The sequence below is a fragment of the Lytechinus variegatus genome, chromosome 6, assembly GCF_018143015.1.
Source record: "Lytechinus variegatus isolate NC3 chromosome 6, Lvar_3.0, whole genome shotgun sequence".
NCBI lineage: Eukaryota > Metazoa > Echinodermata > Echinoidea > Temnopleuroida > Toxopneustidae > Lytechinus > Lytechinus variegatus.
In genome coordinates, this window is record NC_054745.1 from 31046710 (window position 1) to 31070482 (window position 23773).

General features: G+C 37.0%; 1 protein-coding gene across 1 annotated transcript; it reads right to left on the reverse strand.

Moving 5' to 3' along the window:
• Positions 1-5212: 5212 nt before the first annotated feature.
• LOC121417358 (transmembrane protein 101-like) lies at positions 5213-18436 on the reverse strand. Its single transcript, XM_041611043.1, has 3 exons — positions 18271-18436; positions 7114-7291; positions 5213-6096 (listed from the first exon to the last, which is right to left on the reverse strand). Exons 1-3 carry the CDS (start codon positions 18408-18410, stop codon positions 5647-5649), a joined length of 768 nt encoding a protein of 255 aa, XP_041466977.1. The 5' UTR covers positions 18411-18436; the 3' UTR covers positions 5213-5646.
• Between the last annotated feature and the right edge of the window lie 5337 nt (positions 18437-23773).

The following is a 23773-nucleotide window of genomic DNA, read 5'->3' on the forward strand; positions in this document are numbered from 1 at the left end:
TCTTCTTTTCTCCAAATAAATTTACTCACTCGTGCATGAATGAGGAATTGTCTAGACTGCCAGATAAAAGACTTTTTTCTAAGATTTAAAATAATAGGTAATTTATCTGTAATATTAGTGATTAAAGTTCAGATGAATTAATGATATATATTTTTTTAATTTACCAAATATTTCTCAAAACAGTGACTTCTCAATATTTCAAATTTGATATAAACTATGCAATAAGTATTATGTCTTCACATACAGGTACATATACTGGTATCTGTCCAACTCTAATATAAGAAATAAAAACCAAACAAATTTTCATTTTCAATATAGAGACAGATTTTTTAAAATTTTGAGTCAAAATAGTGAACAGTTTTAAAATTTGAGGTATTTTATCCTGACACACTTAAGAATCAGGCACCATTTTTTTGTAATTTTACAAATTGAAAACTCTATTCTTTTTTCAAATTCTCGTTCTTACTTGAACAAGATTTTGACACACTTTCTCTTCTGAATATAGACCAAAAAAATTGGAATGAAGCTTTTTAAAATTTGAAAACGTTATTTCAGTCGAATTTTAGCTGCGCAAAAGTGGGCCCCCTTCACAGCATTTCTCCATTCTGCCCTCTTTCCATCTATTTTATAGTTTAATGTGATAAAATACAAACCAATGCTACACCATTTAATGTTTGTGCAAAATGTTATGGTGATCAACCCTATTATTGGAGAATCTGATAAGGCTATGTTTTCTTTTTTTAGATTGAATTCCTAATTCCTTGATCACATTTGCTCTACGGCGGCCGTACGGGGAGTCGAAAACAGCCGTTTTATTCATCTTTATTCAAACTAACTATATTTGGCTGGTACAAAATGTTGAAACGGTTGTTTTCGACTCGCCATACGGCCGCCGTAGAACAAATGTGACCATGGTATTAAGGTATTGAAAATTCCAATTGATGTAAAATAGTGCATGAAAGTCAAGATACATGTAAATAATGTTGCTATGTACACGTTTAGGTTTTATCATTAGGATATTAAATGATGCAAATCAGATGCTTGTATTTTATTATGCCAGGGCCCTATTGCATAAAAGTTACTTTGCTATCCAATGATAACTTGCATGAAATCCTACAAAGAGCTGTGGTGTAGTGGTTCTGACTCTCGCCTTGTAAATATAGAGGGTCGTTTGTTCGAATCCCACCGCGGTCTAGCGTCCTTTGGCAAGGCGTCAATCCACACTTTGCCGCTCTCGAACCAGGTGCTAAATGGGTACACGGTAGGATGCGAAAGATATTGTATGTTTGGTTTTGCCAGTGCCATAATGAGGCTGCGATGAATGCAAGGAATGCTCCCCAGGAAGTGGAAATTGTGCACTTTTCGTCCGGCATTGAAGTGAATCCAATGGCGGGGTAATGATATGCCGCAACGTGCTTTGTGTCATTCTGGGAAAAGCGCTATATAGAAATGGGCTATTATAATTATTTTTTTTATTTATTGGCTGTTGATCAGCGTTACCATGGTAGTTACCATTAGATGGTAAAGTTACCATAATAGTAACTCTGTCCAGGGGCCCATTGCAGAAAGAGTTGCAATCAATCGCAACTCTAAAAATCATGCGCAACTTGATTTTCAACCAATCAGCAGCGAGCATTTGGGACTTGCGATTGATTTTTTTTACTTGTGTTTAAACGCAACTCTTTCTGCAACGGACCCCAGATGTATTAGCCAACAGAGCACAGATTCTAATCATGGACGTGTATTATTTATAAGTACATGCGATTATTTGAACAAACCCTATGTCTTTCGGCAAACATAATGAGAATTTCATGTTTTTAATTTGTGTAAAAATTCATCAACTTCAGTAGATTAATTGATTTGCAGTGGTGTTACATGTTATAATTGTATAAATTCAAATTCATATGTATATTTATATATTTTAAATTTGTACAGATAATTTTGTCAAAACTGAAATTATTTATTTTTACCAATTACTTGATGTAATCATGTGAATATTTAATCAAGATCACTTGTGCTTTCCAAAGTTGTAATTTATTTATCTTATTAGACAAAGAACAAGATATTTTTCCCTCCATTTTTGCATTAAAATGAGAAGCATTTCCATGGACATGAACACTTGGAATATTTTCTTATGTGACTTTGAGTCTTTTAACTTACATTTGCTATTAGCTGCAAACAAGACGCTGTGTCGGTGCCAGAAAACCGATAACGCAACACTTTCTACATCGTGTGAGTGCACTTAGCAGCATGCATAAGTGCATTGCGTAATGGTGTTTCTGCACTAAAGCAGTACATTAAAATGTTTTGCTATGGGTATTCTTGCACTGAAACAACAAAGTTATATGGATAATAAAAACTGAATAATTTTGAGATTGCCTTTAAAATCCCTCACATACATGTATGTGATTGGTTTATTTTCATTTGATCCAATGCCAATTCGTCCAGTTGCCAACTCGTCTACTATCATTTGGTCTACCACAAGTTCGTCCAATATCCACATGGTCTAATTGCCACTGCCATTTCGTCTAATAACCAGTTGGTCCAATCTCCATTTAGTCCATATACCATTTGGTCTGTATACCATTTGGTCTAATGAGACTAAGTGTTAATTGGGCAAAATGAATGAAAATAAAACAAATATTTGACCAACTGGTTATGAGATTAAATGGTCATAGACAAACTGGTGATTAGACGAAGTGATGATTGGACCAAATGGTTATTGGGCCAGATGGTTATTAGATGAAATGTTGAGACGGAATGGCATTAGACTAAATGAAGGTAGACCATGTGATGAGTGGACGAATTGGCAATATACTGCGTAACCTGCCATCCCAAACCACCAATACTGTAGGTCACCCAAAATGAATTCTGACATTTAAAGCACATCTTAAGCTTTAAAGTGATTTATAACTTGGCAAATTTGATAAACCATAACCCAAACAAGTCCTTGACTGAATGTAGAAGAAATTAAGTGAAAGCTTCAAAAATAGGGAGAAAATAAGGTTTGAAGTTCAGAATTCACTCACGAGATGTGTATACTGTGCAACCTCGGTGAAACTTACAAGCAGTTCCTTAAAAATGATGCTAACCAAACACTTGTACATGTATCTTGTCTTTTATTCAAATTTAAAGCTTCAAATATTGACAGTATGAATACACTGATTTAGTCTAAAGGTCATATAGTCTAATTTCCATTGAGACCATGCAGAAAAAAAAATAGTTGCAATTTAGAACATATTTTCCACTAAATACTTGTAATAGAGGATTTTTTTAATTCTAAATGAGATTAATATGCTTTTCTTTATCAAGTTGGCAACAATTGTTAATTTTCTTTCCTTTTCATACACTGACAAATCTATAGATGGAAGATGTCCCCCCCCCCCCCCCCCCCCCCCCCCCCCGATGTTCAATACATTGCCAATTGTGTGGAATGAATAACTGAAGTTTAACAGCATTTATTCAGCATTGGAACAATCGTCCAGACTAAGAAAGGTACATTTTTTTTCTAATTAAATTCCATACATACGAATACTAGCAGTCAATATAAAGGCAATGTGGTTCCTGATTTCTTGATCAATAAAATACGCAATATGATCTTTTGTCCCCTAGATGACCTTTGACCTAATGATCCTCATAAACCCACATGTGGTATTAGCCACTGATTTGTACAAAGTGTAAACACAATTGATGTAGAAATAAAGAAATGGAAGCAGAATTAACAAAAACTTGACCTTTTCACCCCTAGATGACCTTTGACCCCAGCATCTTCCTTGACACACATGTATTACCCAAGGATCATTATGTACCAAGTGTGATCAAAATCGATGCCTTGATAAAGATATCAGAGTATATTAAACAAAAACTTGGCCTTTTGACCCCTAGATGACCTTTGACCCCATAATACTCATAAGCTCACATGCTATATGTACCAAATATGAACATAAGTCAGGAAATAAATGAGAGCAATTTGAACAAAAATTGTAACAGACCAACAGACTAAAAGGAAGAGTGATCACTGGGACTCTGCCGAACTTTGTTCAGGCAAAACAAACTTCATCCAGTTGAGACAAAAAATTGTTTGAGTGTTTACTAAGGTAGACATTGTGTCACTATAGTGTGTCTAACAAAATACACTTTTGAAATGGTTGCTAAAGAAAGAGAAATATATCACTTTTGAAAGTCAAATTTATTGGTTTTCCATAAATATAAGCCTTTCCCCCAATAGTGCTTACTTTTTAGTTGGCAGTCATTTCAAAAGGCATGTATTTTCTGAGACACACTGTACGCACCAGTCAAACATTTTATCAGCTCATATAAGCCTCTTCAAAGTTAAACCTTTTCTTATTGTAAGAGATTTCAGCGCTCAAATGAGATTCAACATAAACAGATTGACTTTTATACATCATTGAAAACTAGTCGTAAATTGATAATAACTTTTGCAAGAATCATGAGCATACTCAAAACCTCACATGAATTGAATACTTACATTTAAACCTAACCATATTAAATATCCAAAAACAAGTTTGTATAGGAGTATGTAATAAAGGGAAAATGTTGAGTCACATTTATCAATTCCCCAATAAGATTATTGCTTTATGACATAAAGCCTTCTCCACTCTGGAGCAATGAATTGAATTTAATGAATGTATAATAACTTTTGCAAGACTCATGATCGTACTCCATACCTCACATGAATTGAATACTTACATCTTAAACCTAACCATATTAAATATCCAAATACAAGTTTGTATAGGAGTATGTAATAAAAGGAAAATGTTGAGTCACATTTATCAATTCCCCAATAAGATTATTGCTTTATGACATAAAGCCTTCTCCACTCTGTTTGGAGCAATGCAGCCAGTTACCATCAGAACAAATCAGAGCAAAATACTTCCATGCTCGCTTTTTTCTGGTCAGCCATTTCTCACCTGGGTAGAGAGAGGCAATCGTAAGAGGTATGCCACAAAAAAATTAAAGATTATAATTCTGAGAGCTTTTTCATAAAGCTGTCGGAAGTAACGCATAATTTTACACACAAGGAACTTGTTCTTGGGCGTTTAATTTAATTCGAGTTCATTCAATTCAGTTCTGTTCAATTCAATTCAGCTTAATAAATTCAATTCCATTTAGTTCAGTCCAATTCAGTTCAATTCAATTCAATTCAATTCAATTTGAATCTCGATCTAATCCACTCAACTTGAAACCCAATGTTTGTATATCAAAATTGTTTAAGCACCTGAATCCAAGGTTTAAATTTGTCAAAATTTGAACAGGGTTAACCCTATTTTTACTGGGTTATTTCAGACCAGGTTTTTACAGGGGGAGGGGTAAAAATTGACCCCCCCCCTGCCACCTTATCAGATCTCAACTGCCAATCACGTGATCACAACAAGACTGTTTACTGACACTGTTTAAAAGGTTGATTTCTGAAATATTTAAGTAATTAAAAATGCAAATTATTGTTTTTCCTTTAACTCACTTTGAATAGCAAGTAGAATGCTGATTCTCGGTGAAACTATTCAAGCCGACTTTTCTCATGAATATCTACCAAAAAAAAATTGCCGAAACAGATTTTATCTTTGTGTAGAGTTGTGCGTGACTTACAATAAGCTTGGTGAAACTGTCCCCTGAATCAAACTACCATCATGTTGCCATGAAAATCAGGCTGCACAGAACAGTGACACTATTTAGGACCATATTCATTTGCATCCAGTATTCTAATCTCGCTTTCTTGTGCCAGTAGTGAAGGTTACCGTCTATGGTCAGGATAAAAAACGACAGAGCAACGGCTAAAAATGCACTGATGCGTTTAGTCTTGAACTCGGAGGAGAAGAGAAACCCGCCCATGAGGAGGGCCACGCCCAGGAGGACCATGGCCGTCTCGCCGTGGGGGACCGTCGAGAGGAAGGCCCGGCGTTCCTCGGGCGTCCGGTAGAGCTGGACGGAGTTGATGATGCAGAAGATGGAGATGAGGTTCTTGCCGTAGGGGAAGAGGAAGTGGAGGCGGTATTTCTTGCCGAGGTCTTCTCCGACGCGGCTGGCGAGGATGAGGAATACTCCGATGACTCCGATATCGTGAGATGCGATCCGTGCCTGGTGAGGTGAGGAGTTTTTTTGGAGGGAGGAGAGAAGGGAAAGAGAGAATGATTCTCGAACGATGATGAAAAGATCCTGAAATGGTACTGAACAAGGTACCCAAATGATTCCAAAAATTCATAAAGTTGCATATTTCTGACAGTCTTTGTACGAGAGCCAGTCAGTTCCAGAAGGCAATGTGCCCGAATTCAGGGAATACTTGCTAAGAGTATCGTTTTGTTTCCAATACTTGTTAAGGGTAGGGTTTCACACGCCAATACTTGTTAAGGGGTGCATTTTCAGAATATGGCAAATACTTGTTTAGGGTGCTTTTCGAGACCCCATGGTCGCGCATGGTATCCACTCGTCAATGGAAGTGCCCCCCTGGGGCAATGTGTTAACATTTTGACTAATGAAATCTCTACATCCCATAGGCTTTGTACAAGAGCCACCCAGTTCCCGAAGGCAATAGGTTAACTTGTTAAATATTGAATTCTCTAATTTCCATAGACTTTGTACAGAGTCCACCCTGTTGCAGTAGGAAATGTGTTAAAGATAAATACCATCTTTGGTAATGATCTCAAAATGAGTTCGAACAGATTGAAATTAAATTACCACCAAAGTGTTTGAAATAAAAAAATATGTGCCAAATAGCTCTGGAAGAATATGAATTATAATTGCTGATAAATGAGCAAAATAAGCATGGAATTCCATCAAATATTGGGTATTTTTTTTAAATATTAATACATTGTCCCACATATCCTTTTTATGTGTTAGTGATCATCAGAATTATCAATTTGAGATAAGAACTCATGATTTTACAAAGATAAGTTTACATCAATGTAACAGATCTAGATACTATTTTGACAATTAACCTTGATTTAAACGACTTTCTCACAAAAATCGATTGTTTGCTTGCAACTACTGCCTTTTACCTTTAACCTGTTGACTACCCAATTCAGTTATTTCCACAGACTTTGGTACAAGGAATACCCAGTTCCAACAGGCAAGAGTTAAATGACTCAAAGATCTTACCACGAGCCACATCTTGGTCTTTGGCTGCTGACTCTGGGTTAGCGTGGTGAAGATGGCCATGGAAACAGCCGTGACGACGGCCCAAAGGGACCTCTGCGACCCGAATGACATCATCGTCCCAGACGTGAACAGGACAAAGATGTGAATGTAGATGTAAACCAGTGGGAATCCTTCCGATCTAGATAATGAATTAGAGAAGAGCCGTCGTTTGAGTGCCATTTGAGTATCAATAAAATATAATTTGTGGGGGCATCATGGTCTAGTGGGTTAAGACCCTCGTCTTTCAATGTGGGGGACATGGTTTCGATTCCCAGCCATGGCGTGTTTTCCTTCAGCAAGAAACTTACCCACATTGTGCTGCACTCAACCCAGGTGAGGTTAATGGGTACCGGCAGGAAGTAATTCCTCAAAGAGCTGTGAACACCGGAATCGGTAGACTAGCTTAATAGCCGTGGTAATATAGGAGCACCTAAAAAATGCGGATACGTGCACTATTCAAATCCTATATTATCATTTATTATTATTTGAGTATATTTGAGAGCTATAAGCCAGTTCGTAGTTCCATTCTGCGCATGATCAGAGGAAGGTCATTGGTACTAAAGTGACACAGTGGTTTAAAATTTAATGAGATAAGCACCAACTTTGGTATCTTGATTATTCATATATTCTTTTCAATTGTGTTTATCATTTACATCCACAAAAAACAAAAATGCGTCCAAGAACGACTGGTATTTCACAGTTTGCCAAGTACATTGTACAGCAGGCTATGATGTGCGTTCAACGTAGAAATGCAACAAATATCTTCATGGAGTCTTCATTGGTATGCTATTCTAGTCACCTGGTATAACTCAATTTCTTCATCTTGCTATGTAAGGAATGCATATGTTTTATCTTGCTTTGAAATCTGCCTATCACAATGAAAGAAAAGAAAGGTAAGTTGACCAAAATTGTCAATGATGTAACTACGAACTGGTCTATTTGTGTATCATTAGAGTATTCAAAGTTAAGATTTTTTTATAATCAAAGGACAAGTCCACTCCATCAAAAAGTTGACTTAAATAAAAAGAAAAAATCAAACAAGCATAACACTGAAAATTTCATCAAAATCGGTCGGAAAACAAGCAAGTTGTGACACTATTAAGTTTTGCCTAATTTAAAAAAATAAGAAAATGCTCATCCCTGTCGGTATGCAAATGAGAGAACTGATGACATCACTCACTATATCCTGTGAAACAAAGTTCTATAGGCCCGAATAGGCGACAGGATTACACATGCTGGCTCTCACTTAGCCTGGAGGCTCCTGGAGAGTAAAAAAATCAGTCTACTATATGTAGGCTTACTCTCCATGGAGCCTGGGTGGGAATACCATTGCTCTATACACACCATACTTTATCCCACAGTGAAATTAGACCAAAATTACTTAGGGTTTTGAGCCCAAACTTAGGTAAATGGGCCAAAACAAAACGCAGTATTCAGAGCTACCAAGTCTCACGCATTATGCGTGAGACTCAAGCATTTTGGACTCTTGTTCATCCCCTCAAGTCTCTGTCTCACGCAACTATCACAGCCTATCCCCATTTACAATGTACACAATAACTGATCTCACTCAGATTCACAGAAAATCTCACGCATAGCTGGTCTTTGAACTTGGCATCTCTGAGTATTATACTAATTATTCATAATCACGTAATAAATTTTGGTATTTGTGAAATAATTTTTATCTATAAATTGTTCTTCAAAACGGCATCGCTAACCAGATGTACGTCATACATAAGTGGTTCAAGGGTCGACTCTATTTCATTTGCGTTGTGTACATTTGGATCGAGGGATCTACACGACATCGGTCTGATAAGAAACCTCTATTTTCTAACATTTTGATTGACCTTTTTTTAAGGTTGGCAATGTTTGGTTTATTTTCTCTTTTTCTTTGGGACAAATGCTTGATTTTTTACACTGTCAGGTTCCATTACAGCTATTCATCATATAACTTGGCTTTAAGTAAATTTGATTCTTTAAATTATTTTTTCTTAATCAAAAATATAGATTGAAAAACTACAATTGTCTTGCCATATTACTTTCCACCAATAGAGGGTGTACCGGTACACAAAAATATGCCCAAAATTCAAATTTTCAAGCGCTCTGCTCTGGTGAATACAAAAATTACCCCCAAGTTACTGATGAAAAATAAATTGCAATTGTACGGATATTGGTACTTTTTGGTCACAAGTATGCACGTCCGTAGTCACTAGATGGCGCTGTCGCGGAAGTGCTCAAAATTTGCTTCCGGGACAGCCCGACCACCGGACAGCCCGACCCTGGACAGCCCGACCCGCTGCCCTGGACAACTCGTCCCGGTCGAGTTGTCCAGGGTAGGCTCTGAATCGGACAACTCGACCTCTTGAATTCTTCTTCAAAATTTCATGAAATAAGATTTCAAACTTTACTTCAAAAGTATTTTCCCGCATAATCCATGTTTATACAATATATTCTCGACAGAAAATTTGACATTTTAGTTCATTTTGAACTATTTTGAAAGAAAATAGATTGAGTTCCCTTGCACTATGAAAGATTTCTGCCTAAATGACACAGAAAATCGTGTACAACTCTTGAACGCACACACAGGTCACGGAGTGACCCTGAGTGCAAACAGCTGACTGTGTTACAACGTAGGGGTGATACATTTTCCCAATAGGGGTGATCAAACTCACTGGAGGGACTTTAATTCACTTATAACAAAGAAATGTGTACTACAGTACTCCTGTTGAATGCTCTGATGAAAATTATATGAGTTTCACATTCATTTAAACGGGAGGACAAGATTATTGTATATATCGAGTGCATTATGCATAAATCATACTACCATTGCGATCCCTGCCCGGCCGATGGTTCAGGCATGACGATCCTGAGTGACGTCACCGATAGAGACCTCAAATGCCAGGAGAGCCTATTCGACAACTAACTTTATCTAAAAAACACGTATTGAAGATGACATCCAATGGGGAAATGGCTTTCATTTTCATGAAATATACATTCCGTTCCTCAATAAATCTTTAACCCCGTCGTTAACTGCCCATTCATTCTCAAGCAATGGGGAATGAATACAGAGTGTCTCAAAGTTTGTGTGAAAAAAGGTGCATTTTCCATAGAACTTCTGCCAAAAAGCAATGCGTAAGGGAAAAATTAGCCCCAAAACACGAATAGATGAGTTAATCAAATGGAATGAATCATGAAAATCAGTGAAATATACTTTCTCCTGTACTCATTACTGAATACCCCGACTTGATACGATTAATTTTTCCCCCTCTCCATCAACTTTTAAGAAAAAGGGTGCATATTTTCATAAAAATATCATGTGTTATATCGACGGACGCCCGTGCGTACGAGCAGGAGGAAGCCAAATGTCTCGTATTTTTCATAATGAACGAGAATAATCCGAACTCGATCTATTTTCTTTCAAAATAGTTCAAAATGAACTAAAATGTCAAATTTTCTGTCGAGAATATATTGTATAAACATGGATTATGCGGGAAAATACTTTTGAAGTAAAGTTTGAAATCTTATTTCATGAAATTTTGAAGAAGAATTCAAGAGGTCGAGTTGTCCGATTCAGAGCCTACCCTGGACAACTCGACCGGGACGAGTTGTCCAGGGCAGCGGGTTGGGCTGTCCAGGGTCGGGCTGTCCGGACCCCTCAAAATTTGTACCTAAGTAGGCAGGACAACAAGAATTTCAAAATGTGTTTGTTGTCCCCAAGAATGATATCAAAAAAATTTCTTAATATCTAATTTGTCATGTGAAACCACTTAAAACTTACATAAAATTCATTTAAACTGCAAAAAAGAGCAATTTCATAGCACCAACATGGGTCGGAAAAGTCATAGACATCGCGGGTCCCTGTTTATGCACTGTCCTTACTATCGATAGTTTAAACGATCACGATGTGCTCGCTAAATGCGCGCGCCCGTCGGCGTCTGCTAGCCGTCCTCTGCTGTGACTCTCAAATAGCCCCGCATGTGCGATTTTTAGTCAGATCGTCCCATATGCTGTTTTTCATGTTAGTACATAGATGCGTGCGCGTTTTTTGCGGACGCAGATCATGTACCCATCTCCGTCGTCTGCTACGGCTCTCTATATCAGTCCCAACTTGTGAAATGTGTTTTCTGGTGTATTTTCATTTGGTCTACATGCAGTTTGCCCACTTGTCATTTGGTCTAATGCCAAATGGGCTAAACCCATTTGGTCTACTTAATTGCCATTTGGTCTACACTTGGTCTAATTCTCATTTAGTGAAATGTCCAGTTGGTCTAATTTCAGCATATTACCTACATAATTATATATTTTTTTACTTTGTCAAATACTGGTACATAAAATTGGCTTTATATCATGCAGTTCCACATTGTAAATATGTATATTCATTTGGTTCACATGCAATTTGCCCACTTCTCATTTAGTCTAATGCCGAATGGGCTAAACCCATTTGGTCTACACTTGGTCTAATTCTCATTTTGTGAAATGTCCAGTTGGTCTAATTTCAGCACAACCTAGGCTACTTAATTATATTTTTTAACTTATATACATATATTTAGTCTTTATACATATACCAAATGGGCTTGACCCATTTGGTTTTTAAAAAAATTATAATTGCCATTTGGTCTACACTTTGTCTAATTTACATTTGGTCTACACTACACTTGATCTAATTTTGAGTCCAGTCCAGGGTCTAATTTCAACATGACCTACATCATTATGATTTTATACTTTGTGAAATATATATTTTTTTCTTTATATAATTTCATTTCACCTTATAGTTTTAGCATTGGTTTCCAAATAAATAATACTTGAACAGTGGCATAATCATGATAATGGAGCCAAAAGTTTTGAAAGGTGTATCGGGTAAATTTATAAAGTTGCAAGGAGAAGCAAACAACAAAAAAATGTTGAAGCGGGGGGGGGGGGGGGGGGGGGGGCGGCGGTGTTAATTAATTTCCTTTTATTTTCCAATGCCAGATCAATCTTTGTTTTTGCTTGCTAAATTTTTTAAAAATTATATGTTCTGTTCTATCTACAATTTTTACTAATAATCCTCTTTTTACTTATTTTTTTCAGACACATTCGCACCCGAACCGACTCTACAAGGGAAGAGAAGGAATTATTGAACCCCTTAAAAATATACAGGTCAAGGGCTGTAATAGTAAACAGGGGCACTTCCTGGGAGTTTAATTTCATTTTAATTATGTGTTTTCAGGATTTTTTTTAGGATATCTAACATTGCAGTGAAAATTATTGCCCCTGCTGATAGTTTTTCAGCTGTGCATGCCCCTCCTTAATTTCAGTGAATAAGGTGTGGCACTGCCCTCTATGATTCATTTTGAATTTTAATGGGCTCCAAAATGCAGTAATTTATAAATGATAGCATAATCTTATTTTGATAAAGCATTTTACTTAACGGGGGGGGGGGGGTGAATTTGACTACTAAACCAGCCCCCCCCCCATGTCAAGGATTAAATTTTTGGGAAAAAAAGCATATATAAAATAGATATAGTTATTGCATATCAGAATATTATTTTTTCTTCATGTTTTCTCAATAACTCTAAGCTGTTATTGATGAATTCTTTCTTGAAACAAAAATAAGCAATTTATCCAAACATGTCAGTTTCATTTTGTAGACATATGCATTGAATTTACCAATTCAGAATATAAGGTATGCAATCTTTCATAAATGTTGATTTTTATCACTGGTGGATCTGGGGGAGGGCACATCTAGCTCAACCCCCCCCCCCCCTTTGAGAGCTACAGTCAAGATGTAATGAAAATACGCAATTTTCATCAAAGAATGCCCCCCCCCCCAGGATAAATCCTGGATCCACCACCCCTGGTTTTGATTAAGTTTACATGTATTTTCATTTTGAAAAAAAAAAATTCCTAGAGATTTATAAACAGCATGATTTACACTGAGCATTTCATACACTTTGTGCAGAAGAAATATTATCTTGAGAAATTTGGTTATTAAATTACGGAAGATATCTTTTGGAAATGAAATTACTTTATTGCAGTTATGTCTTACATTGTATTGTCATTTTACTTGATAGAAATTCATTATTTTTTATAACCATGACAGTGTTATAAATTCATATTTGCTAAATTGTAATAATCATTTTGATGTTCCTTCATCTTCATGAATGTATGAATTCTAGTCATCTGCTTCAGTCTGCCCAATGAAATGGTTACAAAGGGCCTAAGCATCCCTTGTCATTTTTCAATAATTAGTTAAGTCAGTAGTCAAGTAAGGGGTCAGACAGTTTGGCTGTATTATATTTGTTTGTCTTACTAGTGTCAATTTACTAAACTTTTTCTGCTTGTGATTGAACCACCAAATTGCCAGATAGTACCATTTTGTTGGGCAGACATTAATATTGACTAGAGGACTTACTTTCCAAACCAACCTAAAGATATGATACTTCATGTATTACAGGGGTATATTGCCTCCATTCCATTGTTGGGATGTATGCTATGGGCTGGGTAATATCATCTAACTTGTCCTGGAATAATCATTCTCTATAACAAGTTCACAGACAAACGGAGATTCCACTTCAGCAACTCTCAGTTGAACATCAACATTCCTGGCATTGGTGGGGGAAGCCAAAAATTTTAGGGGGGAACCGCCAAAATCTTTTGACCCCCCCCCGAAAAAAAAAGATAGTGACCAAATAATATCTTGGGGGGGACACAGGAAACAAAATTGAAAATTGACAAGCCAAAAAAAATTAAAAATAAGGTTATCAACAAAAAATTGAGGGGGATGGAATCGTCCCCTCCCCACCTCAAATTTAGGGGGATACTCCCCCCCCCCCACTTCCGCCGCCTATGATTCCTGGTGCTTGGAGATCTGCGAAAGGCATGCTATAACATCCACTTAAGTTCCATTTCCTTTCATGTTTTTTCCTCTTCTTAGTGAGCATCTCCAAGTGTTCATATTTTTTCAGTGTCCTTTTTTAGATTTATCAAACTCAGTTTTATTACCTGATAAAATTCTATCCCAAGAATTGAACACTTTGATCAAATTTGGAAGTTCAACTTAATGTAACTGACAATATATAACTGAAAATAGAAAATAAAAGGCAAAAATAATAATTATGAGAAAAATAATAAAGAAAAACAGTTACTCAAATCAAATTCACTCAAAACCATACACTAATGTACTCTCCTCAAAAATCAGTTCTCACTTTTAGGTATTGATCATTCATTCAGTCAATAAAATAATAAAAACAGAGACAGGAGGTCCTCCTCAAAATAAACACAAACACAGAGTCTCACATACACACTACACATGAAGAGTAAAATCAGTTTGTATCTTTCGTGGGATTTGTTTTTATGTAAATCTGGATTCTTCTTGTTAGTAGGGCCTTAGGTCACTCTGACTTGAACTTAAAACTTCCAATCTCAAGAAGGCAAGATATCTCAGTAGATAGTCATTGTCAAGATGTTTAGGAGTTCAATCTGGAGGTGAGGTTATTCATGATGGCATCTGATATTCTGGCAGAAAGAATGAGAAATAAAAAAGTGCATAAATACAATTATTTATTTTTCCAATGCAAATTAAATAAACGAGTCATTCAAGATAGTGTGTATTTTTTAGAGGGGGGGGGGGTGATGGCATATTTTAGTCCAAATTATTTTTATCTTCATTTTTTTTCCACTTTGTATTACCATTTATTCAAAAATTGCAATAAACATATTATATATAAATGAGTTTTAATCTAGTTGGCAAAAGAAAAACCAGTGGCGGCGGCAGTGCAAAGAAAATGCCAGTAAAAGGCAGTAAAGCACTGTGTCTGAGTGACTGGCACCACGGCACTGACAGTGAGGTGAATGTTCATTTTCCAGTGCATGCACATTATTGCCCCATCATATTCACTCGTTTTCAGAAAATATTTAGTTATTCCTCATATGACCATGATTATCTCCTTCATGTCATTACTCTGGTGTTTATTCATGATTTTAAATTCAGGAAATCATTTAGCAAACAAAGAAAACAAAGCATTTCTTGACTGTGATTCCGTGTGATTCAAGTTCTATTTCATTTCTGTGTATCACACGTACGCACGTACGTGACGTAATCTTGATCTCTAATCTGCTAATTGTTATGTTAATTAATCATCCCGTGCGCGCGACTAAAATGGCTCGAAATTCGACCAAATTCAAGGGCAGCTCAGCTTGTAAACCTCACTGAGAAGGGCTTCCACAGCCCTTGCGATTCCCCGCGCTGCAATTTAACTGCAAGACACAGAAAGGAAATCAATTCAAGTTTCACAATCAACGGAAAATCCAGAACACTTCGAGACCCATTTTGCAAGAAATACAACTAAATAAGGTAAGAATTGAGAGCAACTCACGACACTTTTGACTTACCGACACTTTCATGGTTATTTTTGGAAGATTTCATGGAATTTGGGGCACGAAAATGACTTCGGTAGCTCGCGAAAGTCCTATGCATTACGATGACATATTTTTCATCGCACGGGAGGACAATCACAAAGAGAAAATATCATATTCATCCGCACTGACAGGGGCTTAATTTTGACGATATCGCATCGCTATGCGATTTCACTCATTGACAAGCGGACGTAACTTACGTACAACTTATGAACACTTCCGCGACAGCGCCATCTAGTGACTACGGCCGTGCCTAACCTAAGTTTCGTCCGCTTGTCAATGAGTGAAATCGCATAGCGATGCGATATCGTCAAAATTAAGCCGTCAGCGCGGATGGCTATTTGAGAGTCACAGCAGAGGATGGCTAGCAGACGCTGACGGGCGCGCGCATTTAGCGAGCACATCGTGATCATTTAAGGCAGTGTATACAGCCACACGCGTGTGTCTTTACCATCCAGCCACACGCGTGTGGTTATATCCAGAACACCTATCTGTGGATACCGCCACACACCGCCAGTAATAACAGTAAAACGCGTATGTAGGTCTGACCGTCTATATCACGATAAAAATAACTTCATTTCTTCATTAAATTCTTACATTCTAAACCACTCTGATTTCTTTAAATCGTTTCAATTTCATTCTCACCGTCTTCTCTCCTTGCTTTTCTTGTCTTGTTACAAAAGGCCGCCTGTTAAATAGCAAATTCTCTTTTTCTACTTGTGTCGATTCTGGCTTCCTTCGCGGTGGCAGACCCATACAGCGTTAGCGCAGCGCAGTAGTTGACATACACAGTTTGGGTTTACGTTTGGTACGAATTATGAATATTCATAACTTAGTAGTACGTCTTGGTAGTGCTTGCATGAATATGCATGATTTCATTTTTACGATCTCCTGCTAACGATATCGATAGCCTCAGGAGATGAAATGAAAACGAATACTTAGTAGATGAATAGACAGATAAAATTTAGATAAACAGGAAACAGAGTGATAGACATATAGATAGATAGAAAGAAAGATAGATAGAAAGATAGATAGATAGACAGAGACACCGGGGATAGTGGACAGATAGATCTGACAGAAAGACAGAATATATAGGCCTGGCATTAGAATGAAATATGAAGAAAATAAATGAATCTATAAGTATTAGATTTATAAGTACCTACATTACTACTAAAACAAATGATTGGATAAATAAATAAATAAATGAAAAAGTAGACCTAGGTAAACTTAGACTTCTGGTGATGGGAGAGGGTCATAATGTATACATCATAACCACTGGCGTAGCCAGGAATTTTGAATTTACATTCTCCTTGCCCCCCCCCCCTCCTGTTGAAAATTCCTGGCTACGCCAGTGGTTATGATATATACATTATGACCCTCTCCCATCACCAGAAGTCTAAGTTTACCTAGGTCTACTTCTTCATTTATTTATTTATCCAATCATTTGTTTTAGTAGTAATGTAGGTACCCATAAATCTAATACTTATAGATTCATTTATTTTCTTCATATTTCATTCTAATGCCAGGCCTATATATTCTGTCTTTCTGTCAGATCTATCTGTCCACTATCCCCGGTGTCTCTGTCTATCTATCTATCTTTCTATCTATCTATCTATCTATCTATATGTCTATCACTCTATCTGTTTCCTGTTTATCTAAATTTTATCTGTCTATCCATCTACTAAGTATTCGTTTTCATTTCATCTCCTGAGGCTATCGATATCGTTAGCAGGAGATCGTAAAAATGAAATCATGCATATTCATGCAAGCACTACCAAGACGTACTACTAAGTTATGAATATTCATAATTCGTACCAAACGTAAACCCAAACTGTGTATGTCTACTACTGCGCTGCGCTAACGCTGTATATGGGTCTGCCACCGCGCCGCGAAGGAAGCCAGAATCGACACAAGTAGAAAAAGAGAATTTGCTATTTAACAGGCGGCCTTTTGTAATAAGACAAGAAAAGCAAGGAGAGAAGACGGTGAGAATGAAATTGAAATGATTTAAAGAAATCAGAGTGGTTTAGAATGTAAGAATTTAATGAAGAAATGAGGTTATTTTGATCGTGATATAGACGGTCAGACCTACATACGCGTTTTACTGTTATTACTGGCGGCATGTGGCGGTATCCACAGATAGGTGTTCTGGATATAACCACACGCGTGTGGCTGGATGGTAAAGACACACGCGTGTGGCTGTATACACTGCCATCATTTAAACTATCGATAGTAAGGACAGTGCACGTGCATTACACAGGGACCCGCGATGTCTATGACTTTTTCGACCCATGTTGGTGCTATGAAATTGCTCGTTTTTACAGTTTAAATGAATTTTACGTAAGTTTTAATTGGTTTCACATGACAAATTAGATATTAAGAAATTTTTTGATATCATTCTTGGGGACAACAAACACATTTTGAAATTCTTGTTGTCCTGCCTATCACAAGTCAAAAGTCTTACAGTGATATTGTGTGCTGTGTACAGCATGCCATTGGCATGCCATAGTCTTAGATTCCCCACAGGCAGGATGGTAATGAACCCTTGCCCTTGGGTGTGTTGGTGTAAACTTCAGAATATTCAGAAATGTAATTAACACAACCTGGTTAGTCGAGACACGAAATCAAGCACGTGGGGCTGAAGTCAGGAATAACATTAACAAACTTATCGGAGTACTAACGAATTCATCAAGAATGCTGCTTGAATTTGTAGTTAAAACATACCTGTGCTCTTGCTCTCTTTCAGAACAAAGCATTGTTAGTGTTAATGCAGAAAGAAATGGAAATCTGTACATTACAAAGGCAGAAACGCCTTTAATAATGGACAAGATTGACGGCTTCCGGTGAGCTGTGGGCGTCGCCATTTTGAATAAGTAGCTTATCGACCATGGTGGCGCTCGAAATATCATTGATATAGTGTTTATACAGGCACAGGAAACTCCCGCTTTTGCGAGAGCGACAGAATCTCGATTAACAGGGATTTGTGGTCGCATGACGTAATCCTTTAAGATCTCACCGAATAGCTTTCCTGTACAAAGTGAATGGGGTTTTTTGACATACCCTCACTAAAATATTCATATAAAAAAAGCACCACGGTGGCGGATTTTTATTTTCAAATATGTTAAAGAAAACTAAATTTCTCATCTATATTCAAAAAAATAGAATTTGCCACCGTGGTGCTTAGACGCTATTGAAGAAAGAAGACACATTTATGCTGAAAAAATGCAAGCAAAAGTTCTCGTAAGAGGAGGTTAGTCTCTGCGTTCAGCCTTTGTGCCGCGATAATCCGCTGCATAGTGTTGTAGCCGAACGCGTGGTGTGTGTGTGTACAAAGTGTGCATAGAGCTATGGTCCCTATGGTACTACCATCCCGGGGGGGCCACTTACATTGACGAGTGGATACCATGCGCGACCAAAAAAACACGTAAAAATGATGTCCTTTTCACGATAGGGCACGTTACGTACGTAACGTGAAAAGGGTGTCAAAAACACAAAAATAATGAAAAAAGGGTATCTATTTCGCTAGTAAAATTACGTGTTTAGGGTCGAATTTGCGGGGATGATAAAACAAAATTAAAATGTTTTATAAAGGATGTCCTTTTTGCCCCAACACTACGTGTTTAGAGTCCTATTTGCGCGAGTGTAGAAGGTGGGGTCGTACTAAACCAAATAAGGTAAAACCGACAACCACAGGACCCGTAACAATAAAAAAAATTCCTTTACTTGTTTAGGGGTTCATTTCAGGAAATATTTGCCAAGAGTATCGTTTTGTTTCCAATACTTGTTAAGGGTAGGGTTTCACACGCCAATACTTGTTAAGGGGTGCATTTTCAGAATATGGAAATTACGTGTTTAGGGTGCTTTTCGAGACCCCATGGTCGCGCATGGTATCCACTCGTGAATGGAAGTGGCCCCCCCCCCCCCGGGACTACCATGGACATTCCATGATCATGCTGAAAGTTATTTTGGGTACGGCATTACGTAATATATGATAAGAAAGACTTGGAAAATATATTCGTTCCTATGGTAATAACCTCTAACCAGCTCTCCGGCGGTTTAGTGCTATGGAAAATGGATATGCAGTTCTCGATAATGTTCATAATCTAAACCATTGATCTCACACCTGTTCACTGCTAGCATGGATCATGTCGAATGGAGAATGATCATGATTATAATGACATGATATTCTCATCTGGGCTGGACGTTTGAGGGAAAGTTTCGACATGGATCGAGCTGACAGGCAGACTTTTATAATGCACTTGATTTGGTGACCGCTAGCCCCAATACTTTGCAGTATGTATGTTTTGAAGGTGAATACAGTATACTTTTTTCCAATTTGTTGGCTTCGTCAACCAGCCAATGATTGTTTTAGGACAGACCTGTATTCGGCATGTTTTGAAATTGCATATCGACGTAATAATTTCCATGACTTCCGCCGGCACTGGTAGTGGAAATAATATTATAATGAATTGATTATGGATTGTGCATCAGATCATAAGCTGAATGCTGAGGTGGAATTAACATGAAAGTTGGATATTACGGATATGACGGTGGATCCAAAAATATGGTCTTATTACGGTACATTTAACGTCAGGATTAAGGGTAAGTGATGAACGAAAATCAAATTGAATGCTTGACAATAAATAAGAGAGAGAAAGAGAGAGAGGGGGAGAGAGAGGCACATGCTCTAAAGAATGCACGGTTGTATCATGGAGCTAACAGCTCTATGGTTGTATACACGCGTACACATTTTCACCGCTCTTACCGAGTGTTCGCACACATACATAAGGGTCTGAAAACAGCCGAGAAAGACTACACAGGGCGAAGGTTTTCAGCGGTGATTCACGCTTCGGTGAACGCAACTATCTCGAAAAAGGGACGTTTCAAACGATCTCGGAAAAGCGGGAGTTTCCCTGACTGTTATACAGGAACAGTAAATTGATAATGCCGATATAATTATAGGGGGAAAAGTTACTCTTTTTATTGAAAAGGGTGACAACTAAAAAGAAATGAATTTTTTAAAGAATATAGACGTCCATCGTGCACCCCATCCCTGGACTCACCACAGGGCTATTCTCACTTTATTTTTTTTTAATAATTTTATTCACTATGGAAGTGAATCGTAAAGCCTATTTTTTCGTGTGTTATTAGTTAATGCTAAATTATCAATATGTTTCGCCTCCCCCTTTCTTGGGCCTGGCTGGGGAGCGTTTCATGAAAGGACTTGTCAGACGTTTTATCCGACAAGTCCCATTTTATCCGACAGTTACTATAGTAACAGAGCCTCTCAGCCAATCAGAATCAAGGAAAGATATCAGATCTGACAACTTGTCAGACAAAAATGTTGATGAAACGGTCCCCAGGTCTCTGTCCTCATGTCCCCCTTTTTGTCCCTTTTGTACACAAATGTGTCACTCTTCTCTCCCCGCCCCTCTCTTAAGTTATCATAATTATATTACATTTCTGTCTTAATATTCTTTGAATTCGTAATGAGGAACCTTAATTTACAAGCATCGCTTCACTTAGGTCTCCTCGTCTTCCTTTAAAATTATTTCTTTTCTGTCTTAAGCTGCAGTGGCGGACCGTGACCCGAAGGAGCAAAGCATTGGAGGCCGGGCACAGCGCTAGCCGGGGCACAGCATTGTTCAAAAACATTACAGTGCCCTCCAATGCTTTGTCTCCTCCGGGTCACGGTCCGCCACTGTTAAAGGGGAATCCAGCCTTTGCCATAAAATGTTATGTTGGGAAGGAGAAAAATAAATTAAAACAGAATGGTGAAAGTTTGAAAGAAATCGGACAAGCAATGAGAAAGTTATAGCTGCTTTAAAATTGAGATCACTAATACTATGTAGATTTCAAATTGGCAACTGTGTCAGTAAATAATGACAAGGGGCAAGGACAACTTTCCCATAGACCATTTACTTTATTATCAGGGATTTGTGGTTTTCTCCAAAGTACCCATTCCCCTGGGGCAGTAATCTAAATATAGCCCAGATATTGTAGTATGTCCTCATGGAAGAAAAATATAATTTGAAATAAAACTTTTGGGAAAAATGACAGTTTAGCCATAATATGTATTGGAGTATATACATGGAAGAGTAGTCCTTGCCTTACATCACTATGACATCACATACGGTGGCCAATTTGAAGTCGCCATGGGTATAGTGATTACCAATATTTACAACTTAAAAAAAATCCTAACTTTCTTGTTGTTTGTCCAATTCAAACTTTCACCTATCAACTTGTCTGATTTTTCTTTTCCTTATAAAAACAAGTTTGTATTTGGGTTGGATTCCCCTTTAAGCTGTATAATGTATTTAAAAACAATGTTTTCTGCATATTCTGTTTTTATGTATATTTGTATGTTTTATCATGTACTCTTCTTATTGTTTCAGACATGTATGATTGACATGTATTCAAATTCAAAGTTGGAAGACAAATAAAATGAACTTGATTCGTTATTCACATTCTTGAACTTGCTGTGTTGTTTAGTATTTTCTAAATAATATTTGATATTGACTTGACTATACTGCTTGATTTTACGTTCTTTCATCATAATCTCACTTAGTACATCATCCAAAATCTCACTCTTATCTTACTGAAAGGGAGGTATATTTGAATAAACAAGATTTAAAAAAAATAAAAGCATACAGTGAAAATTTTCTCATCAAATCCTAAGTAAAATGAAAAATTCAGTTAGGAACTTATCCTACGCTCACTATTTTTATCATTATTTTTTAGGCCTATGGAATATTGGATTATTTTCCTCATAATGAAATGATGTGATACAGATTGGAATTGTTTGCACTTGAGATTCGAAGAATTTCGATATTTTCATATCTCCAAACTCAAAATATCCTGTCGAAAGAAATATTGTTAATTAGGCCCTATATATGTGACATCATCGCATTCAGCTATTGCTTGGATTGCGCTCAATCATGCATAAAAACCTTTTTTCGAAAATAGAAGCAAACTAAAAAATGTCATAAATTTCTCATCATGGCCGATTTTGATTTTGAAAAAAAGTTCTCAATATTTTTCAAAGATATTTGAAAAGGCACCGAAAGGTCTGTATAAAATTTTTAATGCTCGGCTAACCGAGTAGAAAAGCGGCCCCCCGGGGCCTCAACTTAATGGAGGGGGAGGGGGTCGAGATGGTAAAGAAATAGTAAACAAAAAGAATGTAAATAATAAAGCTTCAGATCTCTGACTGAATATAAGCCTGCATGAATGAAACTTACTTTATTGTCTTTCTCCATCGTTCTAGAATAAAAGAATTAAAAAAATCTGGCCATGTATGCACCGTTGCCATAGTCGGACATGGGAATACAAATTAATAAGAATACAAAAGGTATTTTTTCTTTAACTAAATGAATGGCAGAAAGTTCCGCACTCCGTGCACGGAGCGGGTGATTTGTCTTTATTTCTGAATATTCTGGGCATAATTATTTTATTTGCCTCCATCCCACAGTCAAAACGCTTTGAACAATATTGGTGTTCTGTATAGCATATATTAAACGTTTAACACTGTTGTTTATTTTTTAAACAATTTGTTTAAATAAATAGTTTGGAGTAAAGTAGTGTAGAGTGCCCTGGGGATAATTGTTTTACAAGGGGTGCTATTAATGTCTTTTTGGCAAGCAAGCAAAAAAAAAATTAAAAGAAGAAAGAAAAGGAAAAGGTTTTCACTACAAAATGAAGGTCATTTTCATTGCTTTCCGGGGCCATGAAATAGTACAAAAATGTTGTTTAATTTTGTTTTCAAAACGGAAGAAAATGTTCAGAAAACATGCAGGGCCCCATTGGATTATTAAAAAAAAGGAAGATGTTTCAGGGAGTTACATTTTTAAAAACTTTATTTAGATGTTTGTCGGATCTTATAATTGAATTACAATATTAGGGCCTAAAGAATGAAATTGAGAACAGAACAAATTAACTGAGACAAATTTTGTCAACAGTACCGAGATTTAGCACTGGTGTACGAACAGATGGAGGGTGCAACGCTCCTGAGCGTTGGTGGGGCCCTAAATGGACCAAAAGGGATTGGTGGGGTATGAGTGTTTGTATGGTGTAAGAGTAATATAGTTTTTCAACACTTGCAATTTCTCAATTATTAAATATAAGAATGCTAAACATGTCTTAATTTAAAAAAAAGTAAGGGAGGCACACCTGACATCGAGCGGAAAAATTAATGCCATGCGATTCAGACTCTTTTTTTTCATTTTCA